The sequence below is a fragment of the Pipistrellus kuhlii genome, unplaced genomic scaffold (genome assembly GCF_014108245.1).
Source record: "Pipistrellus kuhlii isolate mPipKuh1 unplaced genomic scaffold, mPipKuh1.p scaffold_m20_p_31, whole genome shotgun sequence".
NCBI classification, from domain to species: Eukaryota; Metazoa; Chordata; class Mammalia; order Chiroptera; family Vespertilionidae; genus Pipistrellus; species Pipistrellus kuhlii.
The window spans coordinates 620,550-644,500 of NW_023425531.1; the positions used below are offsets into that span (position 1 = coordinate 620,550).

Consider the following 23,951-nt stretch of genomic DNA (forward strand, 5'->3'; position numbering starts at 1 on the left):
TATCATATATTCACCAGTTTATTCTGTTTATCAGATTTTTTGTTCACTTGATTTTTAGATTCACTTGTTGGTAGATATGTATTTGTCATAATTTTTTTCTTCACAGTTTTCTTCTTCTTCCTCTTAAAGAATACCTTTCAGCATTTCATATAATACTGGTTTGGCAGTGCTGACTCCTTTATCTTTTTCTTATCTGTGAGGCTTGTTACTGGTTTGGCAGTGCTGACTCCTTTATCTTTTTCTTATCTGTGAGACTTTTAATTCTGAATGATAGCTTTGCTGGGTAGAGTAATCTTGGTTGTAGGTTCTTGCTATTCATCACTTTGAATATTTCTTGCCACTCCCATCTGGCCTGCGTAGTTTCTTTGAGAAATCAGCTGACAGTTGTATGGGTGCTTCCTTGTAGGTAACTAACTGTTTTTCTCTTGCTGCTTTTAATATTATTTGTCTTTTGCTCTTGGCATTTTAATTATGATGTGTCTTGGTGTGGTCCTGTTTGGATTCCTTTTGTTTTGGGTTCTGTGCACTTCCTGAACTTGTAAGTATATTCTTTCACCAGGTGGGGAAGTTTTCAGTCATTATTTCTTCAAATAGGTTTTCAGTATGTTTATCTCTCTCTTCTTCTGGCACTCCATAATTGGGATGTTGGTATGCTTGAAATTGTCCCAGAGGCTCCTTACACTATCTTCATATTTTTGGATTCCTTTAGCTTTTTGCTTTTCCTGTTGAGTGTTCTTTTCTTCTTCTTCTTTGTATTTCAAATAATTGACTTGATTTTTGCATTCCTCTAGTCTACTGTTAGATCTCTGTATAATATTTTTTATTTCAGTCAGTGTCTGCTTAATTTCTAGTTGGTCCTTTTTCATATCCTCAAGGGTCTCACTACATTTATTAGCCTTTTCTAAGAAATTCTTGAAAAACCTTATAACTGTGGTTTTGAACTCTATATTCAGTCATTTGCTTTCCTCCATTTCTTTCATTTGTGATCTGTTTCTTTATCTCCGCATTTTGGCTGCTTCCCTGTGTTGATAGAGTGGCCTTGTGTACTAGGTGTCCTTTAGGGCCCAGTGGCTCAGCCTCCCCAGGTGCCTGAGGTGGACCCTCTTGATGCACCCCTTTGTGGGTTGAGTGCCTTGATTGTTGTTATCACTGGGAGGAATTGACCTACAGGCCATTTGGCTGTGAGGATCAGCTGTGTCAACAATGGGAGAACTTTTGAGCTGGAGACACCCTTATGAGGTAAGACTTGCTTCAGTGGGGCTTTGGCACTCACTGAGTCTGCCCCCTGAGTGTGTCCCTTATGGATCTGAGGAGTTATAATCTGGATGGTCCTACTCTGACCACTGTGTACACTGGCTCTTGGATCTCCAATGAGGTTCTAATTTAGCAACTGCCTGAAGCCACCCAGCAGGAGCTACAGGGAAATCTGCAGATTCCTCTTCTTTTTTTGGTGTTTGGAGATTCCCAGATGATGCCCAGCAGTGAAGCAATGCAAGCTTCTCTGGGGCCTTCTTTTGGATGTTCTGGGTCTCTCTAACTCAGCTGCAGTTTGATAGGTAAGTTTAGATTTCAAAGTACCAGGCCACTGATATGCAAAGCCTCTGTGCACAGCTTGGATGGGGCAAAGTCTCAGGGCAGAGCAAACAGCAATAGTATCCTGTCAGCCCTGTGCTAATCCGCCCCTGGGTCTCAGTCTCTCTTGGTAATCACTGCAAGCACCTCTGAGAGAAAACTGCCCTCAAGTTCTGCACACTGCCAGACAGTCCAGTTTCTCTCCGTATGAGTCTGGGTCCCCAGAGTCTTGCCTGGAACTGGAGTTCAGAGCAGTTGAGAGCTTGTGTCTCCCTGTGGCTTGAGAAAGCCAGCCATGTATTCAGTTGCCAGCCCTCTCTGCGCATGCGTGCTTCTGTACCTCTGCACTTTACTTCCACAGCTCTTTTGAGATTCAGTGTGCTTTTCCCTTCCTTTCTAGAATTTCCACTTAGCCAGCCTTCCTGAGGTTCTGGATGATGTGCATTTTGTCTTTTAGTTGTAGTTTTGAAGTGATTGTGTGAGGTGGAGTTCAGGTATTTAGCTATGCAGCCATATTAATTTCTCTCTATTCTGCAGCAGCCATTTTCTTGGGAGAAACAATCCACTGCAAGGGGCTTCAGCTTGAGGAAAAGCAATTACTCTACCCTCTGGCGTCCACTCCCCCAGCCCTTTGGAATCCTCCTCACTACACCCTGAATTTTAAGCCCCACTGAGGAGTCAGTGGCACAAACTGGGGCTTAATAGGCTGGAAGTTTTCAGGCATTGTCAGTGAATTGCTTTGGGGTGAGGCTATTCCTCCTCCACACTCCAGGGAACCTTATAGGAGATCCAATGGAGACACCACTCACCCTCAGCGTCCAGTAGACCCAATCTCTAGGCTTTTGCACTGCTGAGGTCAAGTAAAACAAAACAGGGGAAAGTCAGATGTTTGCCTGGGGGTGGGGAGACACACCTACTATCTTGCCTGAGGAGAGTCTGGGGTGCTGGCACTGGGGAGAGGTGTGAGGGAGCAGCCACCAGGAGTCCTGGTACTAGATTATGGCCTGAATGGCAGCTCCCCTTCATGGGAAATCCAGTGACCCCATCCTATTGATTCCATAATAGGCTCTTTTGGAATAAAGAGCTTTCAGATTTAAAAGTCTCAAGGAGTGCATTACCACCAAACCAGCATTGCGATAAATATTAAAGGGATTGCTTTAAGAAGAAGAAGAAATTGGGAGAGAATGAACATACATATAAAGTGGAACTATATAAGTACATATCAATAATAACCTTAAAGGTAAATGAATTAAATGCTCCAATCAGAAGACATAGGGTAAGATGAATGGATAAAAAGCATGACTCATATATATGCTGTCTATAAGAGACCCACCTCAGAACAAATGATTCACAGAGACTGAAAGTGAAGTGATGGGGGAAATTTTCATGCAAATGTAAATGAAAAATAAAAAGCTGAAATAGCAATACTCATATCTAACAAAATAAACTTAAAAACAAAGGCCATGAAAAAGGCAAAGAAGGTCACTGTATAATACTAAAGGGATCAATGCAATAAGAAAATATAACCTTTGTAAACATATATGCACCCAATATAAGAGCACCAAATTATATATAGTGGACATTAAGGGAGAGATTGACAGCAATACAGGCATAGTAAAGGACTTTAACATTCCTCCCTATCTGATATTATTGGATATATCTTTCAGACAGAAAATCAACAAGGAAACTGAGATCCTAAATGACACACAAGCTCAGAAGAATTTAATTTATATTTATAGAACATTTCATCCCAAAGCAGCAGAATATACATTCCTCTCAAGTGAATATGGAACATTCTCAAAGGCAGATCACATGTTAGGACACAAAATAAGTCTCTACAAGTTCAAGAAGACTGAAATTATAACAAGCATCTTCTTGGATCACAAAGACATGAAACTAGAAGTCAACTACAATAAAAACAAAACAAAAACAAAAACAAAAATACACCTCAAAAACATTCAGACACATGGTGGCTAAATAGCATGGAGTTAAACAATAAATGGGTAACCAATGAGATCAAGCAAGAAATAAAAAACTTCCTGGAAACAAATTAAAATGAACACACAACCAAAAATCTATGGACACAGTAAAAGCAGTTCTGAGAAGGAAGTTCATAGCATTACATACCTAACTCAAAAAAGCAAGAAAAATTATCAGTAAACTATCTAACCCTACAACTTAAAAAAATTAAAGAGAGCACAAGAAAAGTCTAGAAAAAGTAGAAAGAAGAAAATAATAAAGATAAGAGTGGAAATAAATGACAAAGAGACTAAAATAGCAATACAAACTGAAACCAAGAGCTGGTTCTTTGAAAAGAGAAACAAGATTGATGAAACTTTAGCCAAACTCATCAAGAAACGAAGAGAGAGGACCCAAATAAATGAAATCAGAAATGAAAGTGGTGAAGTAACCACTGACATCACAGAAATACAAAGGGTTTCAAGAAAATACTATAAACAACTATATGCCAAACATTTGGGCAACCTGGGTGGAATGGACAAATTCCTAGAAACATAAAATCTTCCAAAATTCTATGTGAAAAAACAGAAAACCCAAATAGGCTGATAACAATGAATGAAACTGAAGCAGTAATTAAACACACACACACACACACACACACACACACACACACACACAAACACACACACACCTCCTAGCAAACAAAAGTCATGGAACAGATGGCTTCAGATGTGAGTTTTAATAAACATTCAAAGAACTAAAACCTATCCTCCTCGAACTATTTTAAAAATTCAAGAGGAGGAAAGACTTTCAAACTCTTTTTGCAAAGCCAGCATTATCCTAATTCCAAAACCAGATAGACAGTACAAAGAAAGAAAATTACAGGCCAATATCCCTGATGGACAATATATGCTAAAATTCTCAACAAATTAGCAAATTGGATCCAGCAATACTTTAAAAATCATACACCATAACAAAGTGGGATTTATTTTGGGGCTGCAAGGCTTGTACAATATTCACAAATCAATAAACGTGATACATCACATAAACAAACTGAAAGATAAAAATCACATGATCATATAATTGATGCAGAAAAGCATTTGATAAAATCTAGCATCTTTTTTTAAAAAAATAAAAAATCTCAGTAAAGTGGGACTAGAGGATTCATACCTCAATATAATAAAGGTCATATATGACAAACCATCAGCCAACATTATTCCCAATGGGCAAAACTAAAAGTGTTTCCCTTGCCCCTCTGCCCACCAATGTTCTGGCCAATGCAAGATGATTGTGCAGGAGTCCAGCTCTCCTTGACCCTGAAAGTGCAAGAGTACCTGGTCCTCAAGGTTTCTTATGAAACAATGAACAAACGCTTTCAAGTTGCTCAGAAAAATGTCAACCATGAGACAAGCCATGTCACCATGTTGGTGGCTGAGCTAAAGAAGACCCTGAGAAGCTGCCCTGCTGTGGACTCCATGGTCAGCCTTCTGGATGGCATGGTGGAGAAGCTTGGTGTCCTCAAGATGAAGGTGGTGGAGTCCATCCAGGCTGAATATGAGAGCACCAAACTGTGCAAGTGCAGGATTGAGCACCTCAAGGAACACAGCAGTGACCAGCTGGCAGCCACCATTCTGTGGAAGCAGAAATGCATGGGCTGCATGGTGGTGGAGCACCCACTGCGCTGCAGCTACTACGACATGGTAGCGAAGCTGGCATAGCAAAGTGGCATCCAGGACCTGGTGAACATCAAGATGTCCCTGACAGCCAAAGAATTGGAGGAGTCCCTGGAGGGATGTGAGACTGCCACCTGCCTGGCCTGGTGCCATGACAACAAGTCCCAGCTGCACAAGATGAAGAGCTGCCAGGAGGTCAGCCTCAGGATTCAGGAGTTCATTGAACTCATCAGGCAGAACAAGAGACTGGACACCATGAAACGAGTGGAAACACTTCAGTCAGACCGAGAGGAGCCAGCTGGACAAGGTCTGGCAGGCCATGGGCATGCTAGCCTTCCTGCCAGACACGCACATCTTCCCACTCCCACAAGAACCTGCTGGACCCGGGCTGGTGGAAGATGCTGATCCAGCAGTTCTGGTATGACAACTACTGGCTGCACCAGCTGGGGAACAACTCAGTGTTCACCCTCACTCTGCAGGCTGGCCTCTCGGCCATAAATACTTCACAGTGCTACAAGGAGGGCAGCAGCTCCAGGAGCCCTGTGTACAGCCCCTCCCTGAACAAGCTTGCACAGCCCCTGCCCATGGCCCACTGCACCAACTCCCATTTAGTCCGCAAGATCTCCGGCAGCATGATGAATGAGAACAACCTGCCCATGATGCTGCCCAATGGCCACAACTCTCTGCTCTCCATCTGTCAAGACAAGAAGTTGTCTGCCTGAGAACCAAAGAGGTCTTCCACTTTTCCTAGACGGAGAAGGTGTACATCATGTAGGCGCACCTGCTTCACAGTGCCTGTTTCTTGCAACCAAAGATCTGTGATCAACAGCAGATGCTTAGGAGCAGAGGAAGGAAGAGGTAGGAGAGGGAGTAGTCTGTACTTGGAGCCACACTTGATTGTAGGACTTGGTAATGCCAGTCAACTAGCTGATGCATCCGGGGAAGACTGGAAGCTTCCAGCAGCTTCCAGAAACTCCAGACTCACTGACACCAGGGATACCAAGGACAATTCAAAAACAGTTTCCTCCCTGTTGATCATTACCAGCCCTGGGAGCAGGCGGGTCCTGCGTGGTGGTACCTTGCATGGATGGCTCTTGCCTCCTGCCTGCATGGCTGTGCCCCTTGTGGAGCCCCATGACCATCCGCGAGGCCTGCATGGTGGTGACACTCAACTCCAAACACTGTTGTCACGGATGAACTTTCAGCTAAGTAACTGAAATGACTGGCATCCAGGGAACGGAGTAGCCGATGCTGCTGTCCATAGGTTTGTGCTTAGTGCTCAGTTGCATGTGGATGTTGCTTAGCTAATAAACTGTACATGTAACCATGTTTAAAAAAAGTGTTTCCCTTAAAAACAGGAACAAGACAAGTATGTACACTTTCACCACTCTTATTCAACATAGTACTGGAAGTCCTAGCCACAGGGATCAGATAAGAAGAAGAAATAAAGGAGATCCAAGACAGTGGCTGACAGGACAACTGGCTGCAACATAGTGTGTGAGTGGAGAGAGTGAAAGGAGAGTGTGTTAATGTTCAGGGAGTGTCTGTATTTGTGAGTGAGGAACAGCTATATTCCATAGGACTATTGGGGACTGGTGGACCAGGCTCCCTGGCTTGGCAGCCTCTACTACTGCTGAAATCTCTCCTGGAGCAGCCAGCTCTGCTGCAGAAACCATGCCATCTTGAAGGGAAGAGCAGCTGTGATTGGAAGCCCAACCTTATCTTCAGCTGGGGAGACATCAGATACTCCTGGGATCCTACAACCAGAAAGCCCAGGGACTAGCTGCCTCAGCTGCGAACCCATGAGCACCAAGATGCCAGCCTCTCCGACTGCAGGCACCTAAAAAGTTTTTCCAGAGGGAGACAAAGCAGCACTGAATATGTGATGGGCCTTGCGCCTCCTCACAAAATAGAGAGACGGAACAGCTGAATCAAATAACATCCACCTGGAATTGGCAAATTAAACACAGCTGGTGAGGCAATCCATAGATAGGAAGTCAGATATCAATTGCCTATTGAGAGCTCTACCTCCTCAGACTCATCTGGGTGTTTGTTGTTTGTATTTTTTTGATTAATTACTTTTGTTTGTTTGTTTGTTTGTTTTTTAGAGTTTTCTCCCAATTCACATATAATTTCCCCCTTCTTTTTTCTTCTCTCTTTTTCTCTCTTACATTTTTTCCTTTTCTCAATATCATTTCTGCACTCTTTTCCCCAATTCTCTTTTCTCTGGTGGTCACCTTTCTTTGGTGTTATTACTATCGTGAATACATTTGTGTTTGGTGACCTGTGCATTGTGTCTTGTCATGTTGTATTTTATGCATTTAAGTCAATGCAGGAGAGAGTAAGCTACATAATCAGACACCCTGAGAGGAGTGATCATGGGGAGACAAAGAAACAGCCTGCATACTAAAGAAAAGGATGAATCACTGGCAAAGGAAGTAAATGAAATGGAGGCAAGCAATATGTCAGAAAGAATCTAGAGCAATGATCATAAAGACACTGAAAAGGATGGAAGACAAATTCAACAATATCTGTAAAACCAAAAGGAAAAGAAGAGGAACTAATGAGAAATGAAAAATGACATTTCTGCAATAAAGAACACAATAGAAAGCATAAACAGTAGACTAGAAGAAGCAGAGGACTGCATCAGTGAGCTAGAAGACAAGGTAGAAAAAAATACCCAAGCAGAATAACAATTAGAAAACAAAACAAAACAAAACAAAACGAACAAACAACACAAAAAACAAAAAACAACTTAGAAAACAAGAGGAGAGCCTGAGAAAACTTTGGGACAACATAAAATGAAACAACATCCACATAATAGGGGTGCGAGAAGGAGAGGAAACTGAGAAGGATTAGAAAACCTGTTTGAAGAAATAACGACAGAAAACTTCCCTGATATAGGGAAGAAAAAACTCACAGAAGTCCAAGAAGCTCAGAGAGTTCCAAACAAGATGAATCCCAAAATGTGACATCAAGACACATTATAATTAATGTGCACAAATTTGTGCACAGTTGGGGTCTCTCTGGGTGGCCTGCAGGGATTGGGCTGAAATCCACAGTACAACGCCACCTGCAGCTCCTATCTGCCACTTCTGCTCATCTTGGCCCCACTGTGCCTGTCTCGGGCTCACAGTCCTGATTGGGAGAGCTCTCACTGCCGCAGCAGCACTCACCAATCATGAGCCCTGCATCTGGCACCCTCCTAAGGGGGGTGGCCTGCAGGATTGGGCTTATACTGGCTCTCTGACATCCAGAGGGCTCCAGGATTGTGAGAGGGCACAGGTCAAGCTGAGGAACCTCACTAGTGTATGATCGGTCCAGGAAGGGACCATAGAAGGGCTCCAGGGTGTGTCTGGCCCATCTCACTAAGTCCTGATCAGCCAGATCCCAGCAGAAAGCTAACCTATCAATTGGAGCATCTACCCCCTGGTGGTCAGTGCACGTCATAGCAAGCAGTTGAAGAGCCTTAACATATTATTAGCATGTTATGCTTTGACTGGTTGTTCAGTTGTTCTACCATTTTGTCTATTTGCATATTACCCTTTTATTACATAATACCAACAACAAAATAAGAATCTTAAAGGCTACCAGAGAGAGACAGAAAATAACCTACAAGGTATTTCCCATCAGACTGATTTCTCAACAAAAACACATCAGGCCACAATGGAATGGAGTGAAATATACAAAGTTGTGCAAAACAAGAGTCTGAGTCCAAGAATACTGTACCTAGCAAGGCTATCAATAAAAATTGAAGATGAAGTCAGGAGTTTCACACACACAAAAAGGACTAAGGGAGTTTATTACCACCAAACCAGCAATGCAAGAAATGCTAATGGGTCTGGTGTAAAAAGAAGAAATAGGAAGGGAAAAAGGAACACCAGCATATAGGCGACAACAAGTACCTATCAACAATAACTTTAAATGTAAATGGATTAAATTCCAAAATAAAAAGACATAGGTTAGCTGAGTGGATAAGAAAACATGACCCATATATCTTATCTACTGTCACCTCAGAATAAAGGACTCACACAGACTGAGGGTGAAGGGGTGGAAAAGATTTTTCAGGTGAATGGAAATGAAAAGAAAAAGCTGGGGTAGCAATACTTATATCTGACAAATTAGACCTCAAAGTGAAGGCCATAACAAGAGATAATGAAGGCCACTTCATAATACTAAAGGGAACAATTAAAAAAGAAGATATAACTTTGGTAAACATATATGCACCCAATAAAGAAGCACCCAAATACATTAAAAAAAAAAACACAAAAAAAAAAAACTCCTGGAGGATATCAAGGAAGAGATTGACAGCAATATAGTCATAGTAGGGGACTTTAATACCCCACTAACACCACTGGGTAAATCCTCTAAACAAAAAATCAGCAAAGAAATATCAATCCTAGATGACTCACTAGATCAGATGGAATTAATTGGCATCTTCAGAACATCTCACGTCAAAGCCACAGAATATACATTCTCCTCAAGTGCACATGGGTAATTTTTAAAGATAGACCACATTTTGGGACATAGGCAATGTCTCTTCAAATTTAAGAAGATAGTAATCATATCAAGCATCTTCTCAGATTACAATGGCATAAAATTAGAAATCAACTACAATAAAAACAATAAAAATGTCAAACACCTGGAGGCTAAATAGCATACTATTAAATAATGATTTGGTTACCAAAGAGCTCAAAGAAGATATAAAAAGCATCCTGGCAACAAATGACAATGAAAACATATCAATCCAAATCTATGGGACACAGTGAAAGCAGTCTTGAGAAGGGAGTTTACAGCTCTACAGAAAAACAAAAACAAAAACAAAACAAAACAAGAAAAAATGATAATAAATTATCTAACCCTACAACTCAAAGAGTTTCAAATAGTTAGAAAGATAGCAACAAGAAAAGCCCAGCATAAGCAGACGGAAAAAAAATAATAAAGATCAGAGTGGAAATAAACAACATAGAGACAAGAAAAAAATGAACAAAACCAAGAGCTGGTTCTTTGAAAGGATAAATAAGATTGATTAACCTCTAGCCAGGCTCACCAAGAAACAAAGAGAGAGGACCCAAATAAACAAAATAAGAAATAAAAGAGGTGAAGCAATAACCAATCCCACAGAAATACAATCGATTATGAAAAAATACTATGAACAATTCTATACCAACAAAATAGACAGCCTAGATGAAATGGACATATTCTTAGAAAAATACAAGCTACTCAAACTCAATGAGGAAGAATATAAAAACCTAAATAGCCCTATAACTACCAAAAAAATTGAAACAGCGATCAAAAATCTCCCAGCAAACAAAAGCCCTGGTCTGGACGGCTTTACAGGAGACTTCTGCACACATTCAAAGAACTAAAACCTATCCTCCTCAGACTATTCCAAAAAATTCAAGAGGAAGGCATACTTCCAAGCTCTTTCTATGAAACCAGCATTACTCTAATCCCCAAACTAGATTAAGACACCATAAAAAAAGAGAACTACAAGCCAATATCCTTGATGAACATAAATGCTAAAATTCTCAACAAAATTCTAGCAAGTCAGATTCAGCATTACATTAGAAAGATTATACACCATGACCAAGTGGGATTTATTCTGGAGATGCTAGGATGGTATAATATCTGCCAATCAAAAAATGCAATTCATCACATAAACAGACTGAGAGACAAAAATCACATAATATAAATTGATGCAGAAAAAGTATTTGACAAAATCCAACACCCTTTCTTGATAAAAACTCTCAGCAAAGTGGGAATAGAGGGACCTTACCTCAAAAGAATAAAAGCCTTGCTCTAACCTGTTTGGCTTAGTGGATAGAGCATCAGCCTGCGGATTGAAGGGTCCCAGGTTCGATTCCGGTCAAGAGCATGTATCTTGGTTGCGGGCACATCCCCAGTGGGAAGTGTGTAGGAGGCAGCTGATCAATGTTTCTCTCTCCTCGATGTTCTAACTCTCTATCCCTCTCCCTTCCTCTCTGTAAAAAAATCAATAAAATATATTTAAAAAAGAATAAAAGCCTTAAATGACAAACCTATAGTCAACATCATACTCAATGGTCAAAAACTATACTCATTTCCTCTAAGAACAGTAATAAGACAGGTATGCCCACTGTCACCACTCCTGTTTGACATGACATAGTTCTGGAAGTGCTAGCCATGGTGATCAGACAAGAAGAAGTAATAAAAGGCATCCAAATTGCAAAAGAAGTAAAACTGTCCTTATTCGCAGATGACATGATACTATACATAGAAAACCCCAAAGACCCCATTAAAAACTATTAGACCTAATAAGTGAATTTGGCAATGTAGCAGGATACAAAATTAACACCCATAAATCTATGGCCTTTTTATACACCAATAATGAACTCACATAAAGAGAAACAAACAAACAAACAAAACAATCCCATTTACATTGCACCCAAAACATTAAGATTCCTAAGAATAAACTTAACTAAAGACGTAAAAGTCCTATACTCGGAAAACTATAGGACATTGACAAAAGAGATAGAGGAAGACATAAACAAATTGAAGAACATGCCATGTTCATGGATTGGTAGAATCAATATCATTAAAATGCCCATACTACCCAAAGCAATCTACAGATTCAATGCAATCCCCATTAAAATATCAACAGCATAGTTCAATGATTTAGAACATACTCTCCAAAAATTTATCTGGAATAAAAAAAGACCCCAAATAGCCACAGCAATCCTAAGAAAGAAGAACAAAGTTTGAGGGATCATATTACCAGATATCAAACTACATTACCAAGCCACGGTTCTCAAAACTGCCTGGTACTGGCACAAGAACAGGCATATAGACCAAAGGAACAGAATCCAGAATCCAGAATTCGACCCACGCCATTATGCTCAACTGATATTTGACAAAGGAGGCAAGAGCATACAATGGAGTCAAAACAGTCTTTTTAATAAATGGTGCTGGGAAATTTGAACAGATACATGCAAAAAAATGAAACTAGATCACCAACTTACACAATACACAAAAACAAACTCAAATGGCTAAAGGACTTGAATGTAAGATGGGAAATCATAAAATTCTTTTAAAAAAACAAACAAAAAAACACAAAGGCAGCAAAACCTTAGACATCTCACATAGCAGAATTTTCTCTGATACATGTCCCAGGGAAAGGAAACTAAGGAGAAAATAAACAAATGGGACTATAGAAAAATTAAGGTGGAGAAGTAAGCAGGGGGCGGGGCGGGCACAGCAATGGAGAGGAATCAGGCCACACCGACACTGTCCGCTGTGCGGTGCCTGTGCTGCCTGTCCCTGGGTAATGCCTCTGGCAGGCGGCAGGCACCCTCGGGCAGGCTAGCACGGAGCACGGAGAGGCCACCGTGAGGAAGGAGAGCACGCTGTCACTGCAGGCTGCTCCTAAGGCCGTATTTTATCCTCTCTGCACCGCCACGTCTCAGTGGTTCGAGGAGGGAGGGGAGGCATCGGCAGGGGTCACAGGGAAGGAGTGAGCGCCCCTCAGGGGACACGAGGGACTTCCTTCTCTGCCTGCAGCCCTTGCCCCCTCCGCTGGGCGCTGGGCGGCCGGGGCAGCAGCACTGGGCCTGCAAGTCCCCTGAGGCAGCTGTCACTGTCAGACACTCCGTACCTTCTAATGAGGTCCAGCTCCGCTTGGTCCCTCTTGCTCATGAGCAGGTTCCGGCTGTTTTCAAAGATGTCTTCGATCTGGTCCGGCCACAGGAAGAGGGTGCTGTTCAACTTGATGTCCCCGTCTGCAAAACACCCCACTCAGGGCTCTGGGTCAGCAGAGGACAGGAGGGTGAGGGGCGGGCGGGCAGCGCGGGGGCCGGGGTGACAGCCCGTCACTGCCTCATGGCCCGCCCGCGGAAGGCAGGCCGCGTGTGACCCCCGGGTTCACCGACGGGCAGCCGCTTGAGGAAGGGCCGGGGTCACCCCGAGAACGTGGGCGCAGACTGGAAGCCCAGGTCTTGTGGCCTCGAACACGCACCCTAAAGTCCTAACGCCTGGCCCGGCCGCCTCCCTGGGCGGCGGCGTGGACTCAAGCCCCCGGTGACGTTCAGGGTCTAACCTGCAAGCAGTCTCACCGCGCTGAGCCTCGGTCTCCCTGCCGGTGAAATGCCGGCAGTGATGGCAGTGCCGACGTCCTGCCCTCATGCGCTCCAGGCGGTCAGAGCCCGGCCCCCTGCCCCGGGCTCGGAGCACAGCGCAGTGAGGGGTCCAGGGCTCTCACCCGGCGAGGCGCAGCAGGGGCCGTGTGAGCTGCTGGGGAGCCCCTTCACACCCCCAGGCTCCTGCTCCCGCCCAGCCCCCGTGCACTGCGTGTCCCCGGTGAAAGCCCTCTGAGGCGTGGCCGGCGTAGGGCCAGCAGGTCAGCTTCTCCTGCAGACCCTGCTCCTTATGAGCTCCACTTGGCCGGCCACGCCACGAAGGAACTGGCCACGCCCGAAGGGCCCGGCCACATCTTTCCTTCGCTGACATGAAGGAGCGTGGAGGGAGGGCTCTGGCCTCCTCCAGGGGAGGCTGCTGTCAAGGCTCTCGCTGAGTAAATTCTAACCATCTACAAAATGACTATGCTGGGAAGTGACTTTCCCACGAGTGCCAGGAACAATGTCGAGACAAGTGTCTACAAGCTGGTCAGATCCCTGGGTCTTTCTCCTGTTTGTGCAACAATCAGACACCCCTTATTTGATTGGAGCTCCTGTGTGGTCAGTGCCTCTGACACATGTGGACACCCGAGGCAGCTCTCCCATCTCAACGTTCAGTGCTGGGATTGAAAACTCATTCTCCACCCCCTTCCCCGGAAACGCGCGCACACACACACACACACACACACACACACACACACACACACAAGCTGCCTCGGCTTACGGGTCAGGTCCGCGTAGTCCATCAGGAACTCTAGCCGCTCGGCCGCATCCCTCAGCTGCCTCCGGAGTTTGAACACAGTGATGTCGCTGGACTTCTTGAGGAACGCGATGAGGGACACCAGCTCCTCGGTGTTGGCAGGGATCTCGCTGACCTTCTCTGCGATGCTGCTGTACTGGTGGCAGATGCTGCAGAGCAGAAGCCGGCCATCAGCACCCGCCCTCTGCCAGCCGGCAGGACTCCTATTGGAGACTAGGGTGATGATGGCCACTGTTCTCTGCCTGCAGCCCTGAAGGGTGGTGCCCACATGCACCCCACACCTCAGGCATCTTCCCCGGAGAGGCGCAGTCCAAGCCTGTCATGCGGTGCCACGCCCCGCTGCCTTCATAGATTACAACAATTCTCAGAGGTAGAGCTTTTCTTAGCAACATTTCAGAAGAAGGTGAGGCCGACTAACTTCATCCAAATCAACATGGTGCGCAGGCGTCAAATCCAGGATCTGAGCCTTCAACTGATTCCAGAGCTGCACTCTTCACAAACACACCGAGCAGAATTCCGATTCAGACCGAAACAATAACAAAAATGCTGCCAGCACCAGCAACTCCTTAGGTTTTATGCTGGAAGACTGCCTACAGCTCAGTCACCGCTCCCACAGCACACCAGCAAGCCATCCTCACGGCTGCCGAGATTCAGACACACTTACGTTCAGCTCCTGGAACTAATGGATCTAACTGCCCACTCGCCTGTGAGAAAGCGTGTTACTGTATGGATAATTTGAATATGCTCTAATTTATACAAAAGCCAATGAATCACAGTCTTCAGCATTTTAAGTATAACTAGGAACAAATGATCCCAATACCTCCCTGTCTAGCACAGAGTGTCCCTCAAGAAATGTTAGTGATAACAGCTGTCATAATGTTTATTACTGATTACTACGTGCCGATGGTCATCCTGAGACAAAAACCACTCCTCTCAATGTTTTCAGTCTTCAGCATTCCTTCTTAATGTAATGGTGCACCTTCATAATAAAGCAAATTGTACCAAACGGGAGAGAAGATGCCTGCACCACCTTGTAGATTCATCAGGAAATGGGTTTGATGCAGTTCCATCGAGTGTGCTGCCAGGCCGGGCCCAGAGCATTCTCACTCCTTGGCCCCAGAGGTGGTTAAATTTCCCAGCCTCCTTCTTAGTTTTAATTAGGTATTTTACTAGTCAGCTTGGCTACCATCTATAATAATAAAAGCGTAATATGCTAATTACACTGGACAGCTGAACCACCTTCCAGACATCCTTCTGGACAAAGCTGGGCTGTGAGGCCGAGGAAAGCTGCCAGGCTTCAGGGCTGAGCCCTGTGCACGGATTTCGTGCATCGGGCCTCTAGGAACACAGTATCACTGGGGTTTAAGCAACAGGACTTGACTTTCTCACGGGCTGGAAGCTGGAACAGGGTCAGTGTGCCAGCTGGTCGGTTCCTGGCAAGGACTCTCTTCCTGGTTTGCAGACAGACGAGACGCTCTTTGCTGTGTCCTCACGTGGCACAGAGGAAGAAAGCTTTGATGTCTCCGTCTCTTCTTATAAGAGACACAACCTATGACCTCATTTACCTCATCGCCCTCTGTAGGCCTGGTCTTCAAGGCAGTCACATTGGGCATCAGTGCTTTGTTGCCGGTGGGTTTGTGTGGCCAAAAAACTCATATGTTGAGACCCAACCCCTAATGTGATGCTATTTGGAGGGGTGCTGGGTGGTGATAGGTCAGGAGGGTTATGACCACACGAGGATTAGCCTAATAAAGACCGCCCTCACTCTCTCTGCTTTGTGAGGACACAGTGAGAAGGGTGTCTGTGAACCAGGAAGTGGGCTCTCAGCAGACACCCTGGCTTCCAGAACTGTGAGAAACCAACTCCTCTTGCTTATAAGCCTCCAGTCTGTGGCAATCCGTCATAGCAGCTCAAATGGACTAAGACAGACTTCAACATGTGAACTTTGGTAGAGCACAACTCAGATCACAGCAGGCATGATCGTGTGATTGAGGTCCAGTCCTCGGGAGTGGGAAGCAGTGCAACTGTCACTCATAGGAGCAGCACATAACAGTGTCCCTGCACACTCCACACTCTCTTCTCCTCCTCCTGCCCAGGATCTCAACACTTAAAATGACCCTGAAAGCTAACTGTTGAAGATGTAAAGTTACCATCTTGCTTGAGTTTTTGAATGCACATAGTAGGTCTCCTCCACGAATCTAGAGCTACCCTGAGCAAGAAATAAACTTCCATTGTGTTTGATTATAACAACTTGGGCCCATGTGTTACAGCATTAGGCCTAACCTAACTTAACTAACCCAGATAGATGCTCTCAGCCCAACAGACTCCTCCCTGATAGAATTTATTCTTCTTCCCTTTTGTATGAGAATTCAGAGTGAATGTTATCTAGCTCTGGCTGTCAGCTCCCTGGAGGTTCAGAGGGTAGCAGAGACCCTCAAAGGCCCTGAATATGACCCAATGATATCAACACAACCCCTCAGCGATATCCAGGACACGCTGAAGGCAGGAGACATTGCCTCTACATGTACTGATAATACGTTTGAAAATCTAAAAGGCTGGCTCCAGCCTGGTAGCTCAGCTGGTTAGGGCATCACCCCCATACACCAAGGTTGTGGGTTTGATTCCTGGTCAGGGAACATACAAGAAGCAACCAATAAATGCATCAATAAGTGAAGCAATAAATCAGAGCCTCTCTCTTCTCCAGCCTCTCCTCCCTATCCCCCCCCCCCCCAAAAAAAGCCCTAAAAGGCCAGGGGTCCCTTAGACAATTCTATTCTCTGCCCCATGCGAGGGATAGCATAAGGGAGACCAACAACGTGTGCCGATCTGTGCTCTCTTTCTATAGTTGTCCTTACTTTATATATATATATATATATATTAAATTTTGTTTAAAGTATTACAAATAGTAGTACATATATCTTCTTCCCCTCCCTTCCCATTGACTTTCCCCCAACCTCCCCTATGCCCTGGCACATGCCCTCACCCACCCCCCTAGTATCTTGCATCCATTGGTTATGCTAATATGCATGCATACAAGTCCTTTGGTTGATCTCTTACCTCTCGCCCTCAACCCTCCCCAGCCTTCCCGCTATAATTTGACAGTCTGTTTGGTGCTTCTCTGTCTCAATATTTATCTTTTTGTTCATCAAGTTATAATGCTCTTTATTATCCATAAATGAGATCATGTGGTATTTTTCTTTCACTGCCTGGTTTATTTCACTTAGCATAATGCTCTCCAGTTCCATCCATGCTGCAGCAAATGGTAAGAATTCCTTATTTATTTATTTATTTATTTATTTATTTATTTTTACCATAGCGTAGTATTCTATTGTGTAGATGTACCATAGTTTTCTAATCCACTCATCTGCTGACGGGCATTTGGGCTGGTTCCAGGTCTTAGTTAGCTATGGTGAATTGTGCTGCTATGAACACAGGGGTGCATATGTCCTTTCTGATTAATGTTTCTAGTTTCGTGGGATATATTCCTAGAAGTGGAATCACTGGGTCAAATGGGAGTTCCATTTTCAGTTTTTTGAGGAAACTCCATACTGGTTTCCACAGAGGCTGCACCAGTCTGCATTACCACCAGCAGTGCATGAGGCTTCCTTTTTTTCTGCATCCTCGCTAGCACTTGTCGTTTGTTGACCTTATTTTAGATAAGACCTCGCACCCTGAAGAAAACAAGCAGCTGGACCACCTGGATAACTTCTCATGTTTCTACTCAGGGCCCTGCAATGTGGTCAACAGTTCTAGCAACTTTAGATGTAAATGGCGGTGCCCCCCCTTTCTGCCCAGGACGCCCCCACACCAGGAGCTGGAAACGGGATGGCCCCCCAGCACTGACCGCACAGTGAGGGGCAAGGACAGGGCCTGGTATCAGGAGACTCAAACTCACTTTCTTGGGCAAGTTGGGTTTCCTTTCTGAACCTCAGTTCCCCGCCGCTCCCTCAGGGGCTTCTGTCTGCCTTCCTGCCTCAGGGGCTTGGTGAAGGTCAGATCGGTCAGAGCCTCCAGGTTAAGGCAGAAAGAAATCAGAACTCAGCCACCAGCCTGGAGTTCTGCATCCTGAAGAACCCTGGGGCCCATCCTGGGACCCTTATTTTAATTTATATTAAAATATTTAAGGGAATTACACTTTCATTTTGAGGAGGGTGGATGCTCTGCTGCTCAGGAAAGACTTTGTCGATGCCGAAATCTTCCTAAGAAAGTTTCCCGACAGCACGAAGGCTCAGACCTTGTCCCATCCATCCGCCTCCATCCCGCAGGCAGCGCTGGTCCCGGGAGGGGCCTCCGGGGGACGCATCCAATAACACAGGTTCACACCCTGCCTCCGGCCACATCACCAGCAGAGGGGCTGTGCGCTGGGGAGCATGGACTTCCGGGTCACAGGACAGGAGGCTGAGCCCTCTCAGAGGCCCCTCTTCCTCAGCAGGGGAGGGGATGCCCACCTCGGGCTCTGTGGGGGCCTCGCTGGACCACAGCGCTCAGATGCTCAGCAGCCCGGGAGGGCCGCTGGCTGGGAAAAGGAAGCTATGGCATCATCAGTTTGCCGGTGAGTTTCTGACATGTAGCATGTACCCCTGAAACACTGTGAAATGCGACACTGACATGTGTGTCATCATGAGGGTAACACGCACCCGGCACACCGGTGGCCGCGCTCCTCACCCCGGAGCCGGCGTCAGCGCTCCCAAGAGCAGAGCGGGCGTCCGGTGGTGAGCGGCCCGACCACTCACTCCAGACCGTGGCAGAGGTGCCATCACCTCTCCGCACCATCCCCTCTTCTGCCAACCACACTGAGTCCTCTTGGGGAGCCTCTCCCTGCCAGTCCACGTGGCCTAGAAGGGTGACAGCCACCCGAGGGACGGGGACCCCGCCCAGAAGGCAGCCCTCCTTGGCCTGCTGCCCAGGGGCGCGCGGGGGGCGGCGACACGCAGGCCAGGACGAGGGCGAGGCCGTTGGGACAGCAGAAACCTCTCCCTAGGGATGGAACTGAGAGCGCAGGCCCCGAGCTGCTGGGTGCCCATACCAGGACCTGTCTCAGCAGCCCCTTGAGCCCAACGTGTGGGCCCCGGCTCCCTTTGTTGCACTCGCCAGCCTGTCTGGCTTCTCTTCCTTACAGCCAGCATGTGCGACTGCTGCAGAGACTCCTCCATCAAGCGAGGCAGGACATCGGCTGTCAATCCCACTGCCACAGCCCCACCCCATGGCGGCCTGCACTGAGCGCTCTGGGTGTGTGGGTGGCGGGCAGAGGGCTGTGCCCTGGGACAGCGCCCACCGAGCAGCACCCAGGATCCGAGGGGGCGCTCACCCCTGCATGCGTTCCCCCCCTCCCCACCGCCCCAGCTCCAAGCCCCACAGCCTCTTACTGCTGCTCCCTTCCAGCTGTACCTGAATTTCCTGCCACCCTCACTTGGGGTTCAGTCTGGGCATGGTGGGAGGTGCAAATTCTGTCTATATCCCCCCAACTCTCAGTGCTCTTTCCCTGCTTCCGGCATACCTGGCATTGGTCTCCCGGTTCACATCCACTTGGTACCGGATCAGGCGGTCTTTCAGGTTCTGAGCCCGCTCACAGAGGTCGTAATTGAGGGCCATGGTGTCCAGGCAGAACATGGCCAGCGGCACGGAAATGTGCATGGACGCGATCTCATTCTTCCGCTTCTTTATGCTGTTGATCTTCTGTGAGAAAGAGCACATCCCCTGGTCAGTTCCCCGGGGGCCCCTGGCGCCTCGCAGCCACAGCCCTGGCCACCGTCCGGCCTGGCACAGCACATACAGCTGGGGGGAGGGGGAGCACAGTACGAGTCCCAAAGACACAGAATGCCCGGGGGCACCTCCTACCGCCACAAAGTCATCAATCTCATGCTTTTCTCTCAGGAACGCAGTGATGCTCTGCTCCGCCGTGTAGTCCAGTAGGTCCTTATACTTTGTGTAGACATTTAAGTATCTTCGCATGGAAGAGCGTGAAATCAAACACATGAACATGGGCCACCAGGTTAGCTCGGTCAGAGCGGCCCATGCAGAGACATGCTTAAGCCAGCTCACACCAAGACAGAAACAGAAGTGCCTGGGCTATTGGGAACTGGAAATCCAGAACTTTGGCCGAAAATTCCAGTTTTGTTACCTCCTGGCGACACTTAGACAAGATAGTTCTCCTGCTCAGAGAGCAGTGCCTTCGGCTAATGTGGGCACAGTAACCTGAGGCACCACTGTAACAGGTCTGCCAGCAGGCAGCGCAGCCGGGCGGACAGCTGTGCCCCCTCCTCCCAGCTCTGAGGTGGAGATTAGGAGCGAGTGAACCTAAGATCGATGTGATAAGTGAGGTTTCCCTCTGCGAACAGACCGCGCAGGAGCGCAGGGCAGTGTCTCTCCGGGGAGGACGTGTCCGGGGCCCCCACACGAGTCCACGGAACAAGGAGATGCTGAGAGGAAGCAGAGGTAACGGGGCCGGTGCACCGTCCACGGGCTTCAGGGACTGGGAGAGAGACGGCAGGGAAACCCAGGCTGCAAGTCCAGAGAGCCAGTGGGGAGGGCTCCCCCCACGGCTCCGAGCCACATTCCCGGCAGGAGTGCCCACCCGAGTCCGCGTTCCCAGACCAGGCTAGTGGTTCTCACCCCGGTGGGTTCTGCTCCCTGGGGACACGCGGCTAAGCCTGGGGCCGGTCGTTGTCGCCATAATCAGAGAGAACCCGCTGGTATGTACTGGGTGCTGCCACACACCTGCTCTGCGGGCAGCCCCACAGAGCAGGTCCTGTCACAGTGCCAGCAACACTGCCGTCACAGGGCCCAGGCCAGGGGCCACCCGTCCTGCTGTGTGGGACAGTCCCGTGTGACTGCTGATAACACGGTCCCCACACCCAGGGTCTCGTGTGGACACTAGCAGTTGCACCCGCAGTCACCCCAGACGCATGCCCGCACACGGGAGGTGGTGCCAAGTGCTCACAGTGGCACCACTCAGGCACACAGTGGCCTCAAGCCCATCCTCCTGCCCCTCGCCCAGTGAGCTCAGGAAACGGGCAGCAGGCAGTGGCCCTAGAAACCATCGAGAGCAGAAGCTGCCCGACAGGACGGACGTGGGCTGCTGGCATGTCCTCTCCTGCATTGAGAACCCCAGTCTGTTCCCCACACGAAGGCGCAGCCGGCCTGCCGGCGCCGTGTCTCCTTCCTAAAGCCCAGACGCTGCCAACCGGCCGGCCTCGCGGGTTCGGGCTGGGAGGGGGGCCCCGGAGTGCGAACCCGGCTCGTCCTCTGGGCCGCCATGGGAACTCACATGCCCTCGTGTGAAACGGGGGCGCGTGCCATGCCAGGAAAGTAGCTGCTGGCTGTGGGTACGCATCGCCTCGGCTGGTGGGAGCAGCGATCACTCACCCAGAGGCAGGTCAGAACTCTAACCCAGTGCCCGAAGGCCACTTACAGCTACTCCACTTACTTCTTGGGGCCGACTTGGTTCTTCTGATAGACCTGGAAAGCCTGATCCACGTAATCAGAAACCAGCTTTTCCTCAGGGTTCACGGTTCCGAGAGCCAGGTTATATCCTTTCAGCTCCGGGAACAGGACAGACTCCACCTGAAGAACAGAAACCGTGAGACCTGAGGAGGGGACGGCCCCCAAGGGCAGGGTGTGCAGTGGGTTCATTTCTGGGATGCCAGCCACACCTGCTCCCGCTGCTCCTGAGCAAGGCTGCTCGCTCCTCCCTCTTTGGGTCACTTATCGTCCCAGTCCTTGCTCCTCTCAGCCCCTGTCCTGGGAGAGTCCCCGGGCCCAGGAAATATGAGGTGCCCCTGCTGAAAGCTCAGGCTCTGAACTTTCTCGTCACAGCTGTCACTAAGTGAGCGTGAAACGAGCCTTCCTAGGTTTGTCAGTATCAGAACCATGAGAGCCTGGCTCACACCTGAGTTCTGCACTCCTGACGAAGCCAGCCGGAGGGAAGCCAGCCCAGGCCCTGGGTGCTGGAGGGAAGCTGGTGCTGGCATCCGGGGAAGGAAGGCCTACTCTTGCACACATTTTCGTGCATCGGGCCTCTAGTTAGATATATTCCCTATGCTGTACTTCACATTCCATGACTGTTTTGTAACTACCAATTTGTGTCTCTTAATCCCCTCACCTTTTCAACTATCCTCCCAACTCCCTTCCCATCTGGCAATCGTTAAAATGTTCTTTGTATCTATGGGTCTGTTTCCTCTTCTCATTTGTTTAGTTTGTTCTTTAGATTCCACATCCAAGTGGCATCACATGCCATTTGTCTTCCTCTGACCTATTTCACTTAGCATAATACCCTCTAGGTATATTCATGTTGTTGCAGGTGGCAAGATTTCACTCTTTTTTATGGTTGAGTCATATTCCATTGTATATATTCACCACTTCTTTATCCATTAATCTCTTGATGGACTTAGGTTGCTTTTATATCTTGACTATTGTAAACAATGCTGGATTATATGTCCTTTCGAAATAGAGTTCTGGGTTTCTTTGGATAAGTGCCTAGGAGTGGAATGGCCAGGTCTTCTTTGTCTCTTATTATAGACTTTGATTTAAACTCTATTTTCTCTGGTGAACTCTCTTTTGCTACCCTAGCTTTTTTGTTGGTTCATTTCCATTTTCATGAATTATCTTTTCCATCCCTGTACTGCAGTCTGTGTGTGCCTTCACCTGAAGTGGGTCTCCTGTAGGCAGCAGTGTCTTGTTTTGTTATCCCTCTAGCCACCCTATGTCTTCTGATTGGAATGTATAATACATTTGCATTTAAAGTAATTGTTGATAGATATGTATTTATTGCCATTTTATTAATCATATTTTTATCTTTTTTGTCTTCTTCTTAAAGAAAACCATTTGACATTTCTTGTTATTCTGGGAAGTTCTTAATCTGTCTTGAAATTATTCCTTTTTATTTTTTAAGTATTTATTTATTTGTTTTCCCATCACCAATTATCCCCTTTATATCTTTTAATTCTAAATGACAACCTTGTTGGATAGAGTAATCTGAGGTGTAGATCCTTGCTTTTCATCACTTTGAGTATATCTTGCCACTCCCTTCTGGCCTGCAAAGTTTCTGTTGAGAGATCAGCTGATAATCTTATAAGGGGTCCCTTGTAGAAAACTAATTGCTTTTCTATTTTGTTGCTTCTAAGATTCTCTCTTTGTTTTTAAACCTATGGCATTTTAGTTATGATGTGTCTTGGTGTGGGCCTCCTTGTGTTCATCTTATTTGGGACTCTGTGCTTCCTGGACTTGTATGTCTGTTTCCTTTAGCAGGTCTAGGAAGGTTTCTGTTATTACTTTTTCACATAGGTTTTCAGTATCTTGCTCTCTCTCTTCTCTTTTTGGCTGATGTTGGTATGCTTGAGGGGGTCCCAGAGGCTCCTTATACTATTTTCATATTTTTCTATTCTTTTCTCTTTTTGCTGTTCTGATTGGTTGTCTGTTTCCTTATCTTCCAAGTCTCTGCTTCATCTACTTCCCTGTTCATTCCTATAATGTTTTCTTAATTTCAGTTAGTATATTTTTTATTTCTGACTGGACTGTTTCTGCGTTTCCTATTCCTTTGTTGAAGTTCTTACTGAGTTCGTCTACTCTTCCCCTAAGTTAATTGAGCATCTTTGTAACCAGTGTTTTGAACTCTTCATTAAGTAGATTACTTGTCTTGATTTTGTTTAGTTCTTTTTCTGGAGTTTTGTTCTGTTCCTTCATTTGGGACACATTCCTCTGTCTCCTCGTTGTAGTTGCCTCTCTCTGTTTGTTTCTGTGTATTAGGTAGAGCTACTATATCTCCATAGTGTGGTAGAGTGGCCTTGTGTATGTAGGTGTTTTGTATAATCCCAGGAGAGGCCAAGCTGTGACCTAAGG

At 46.6% G+C, this 23,951-nt stretch overlaps 1 protein-coding gene and 1 pseudogene across 1 annotated transcript in view; one reads left to right on the forward strand and one right to left on the reverse strand.

Moving 5' to 3' along the window:
- The window catches only part of DNAH3 (dynein axonemal heavy chain 3), a 173,778-nt gene that overhangs the window by 125,107 nt on the left and 24,720 nt on the right, over positions 1–23,951 (reverse strand). The window contains 5 exon segments of the mRNA XM_045589319.1: positions 12,838–12,961; positions 14,079–14,263; positions 19,612–19,790; positions 19,953–20,058; positions 21,541–21,677. Coding sequence (XP_045445275.1) covers positions 12,838–12,961; positions 14,079–14,263; positions 19,612–19,790; positions 19,953–20,058; positions 21,541–21,677 — 731 coding nt within the window.
- On the forward strand, positions 4,759–6,534 carry LOC118731491 (annotated as a pseudogene).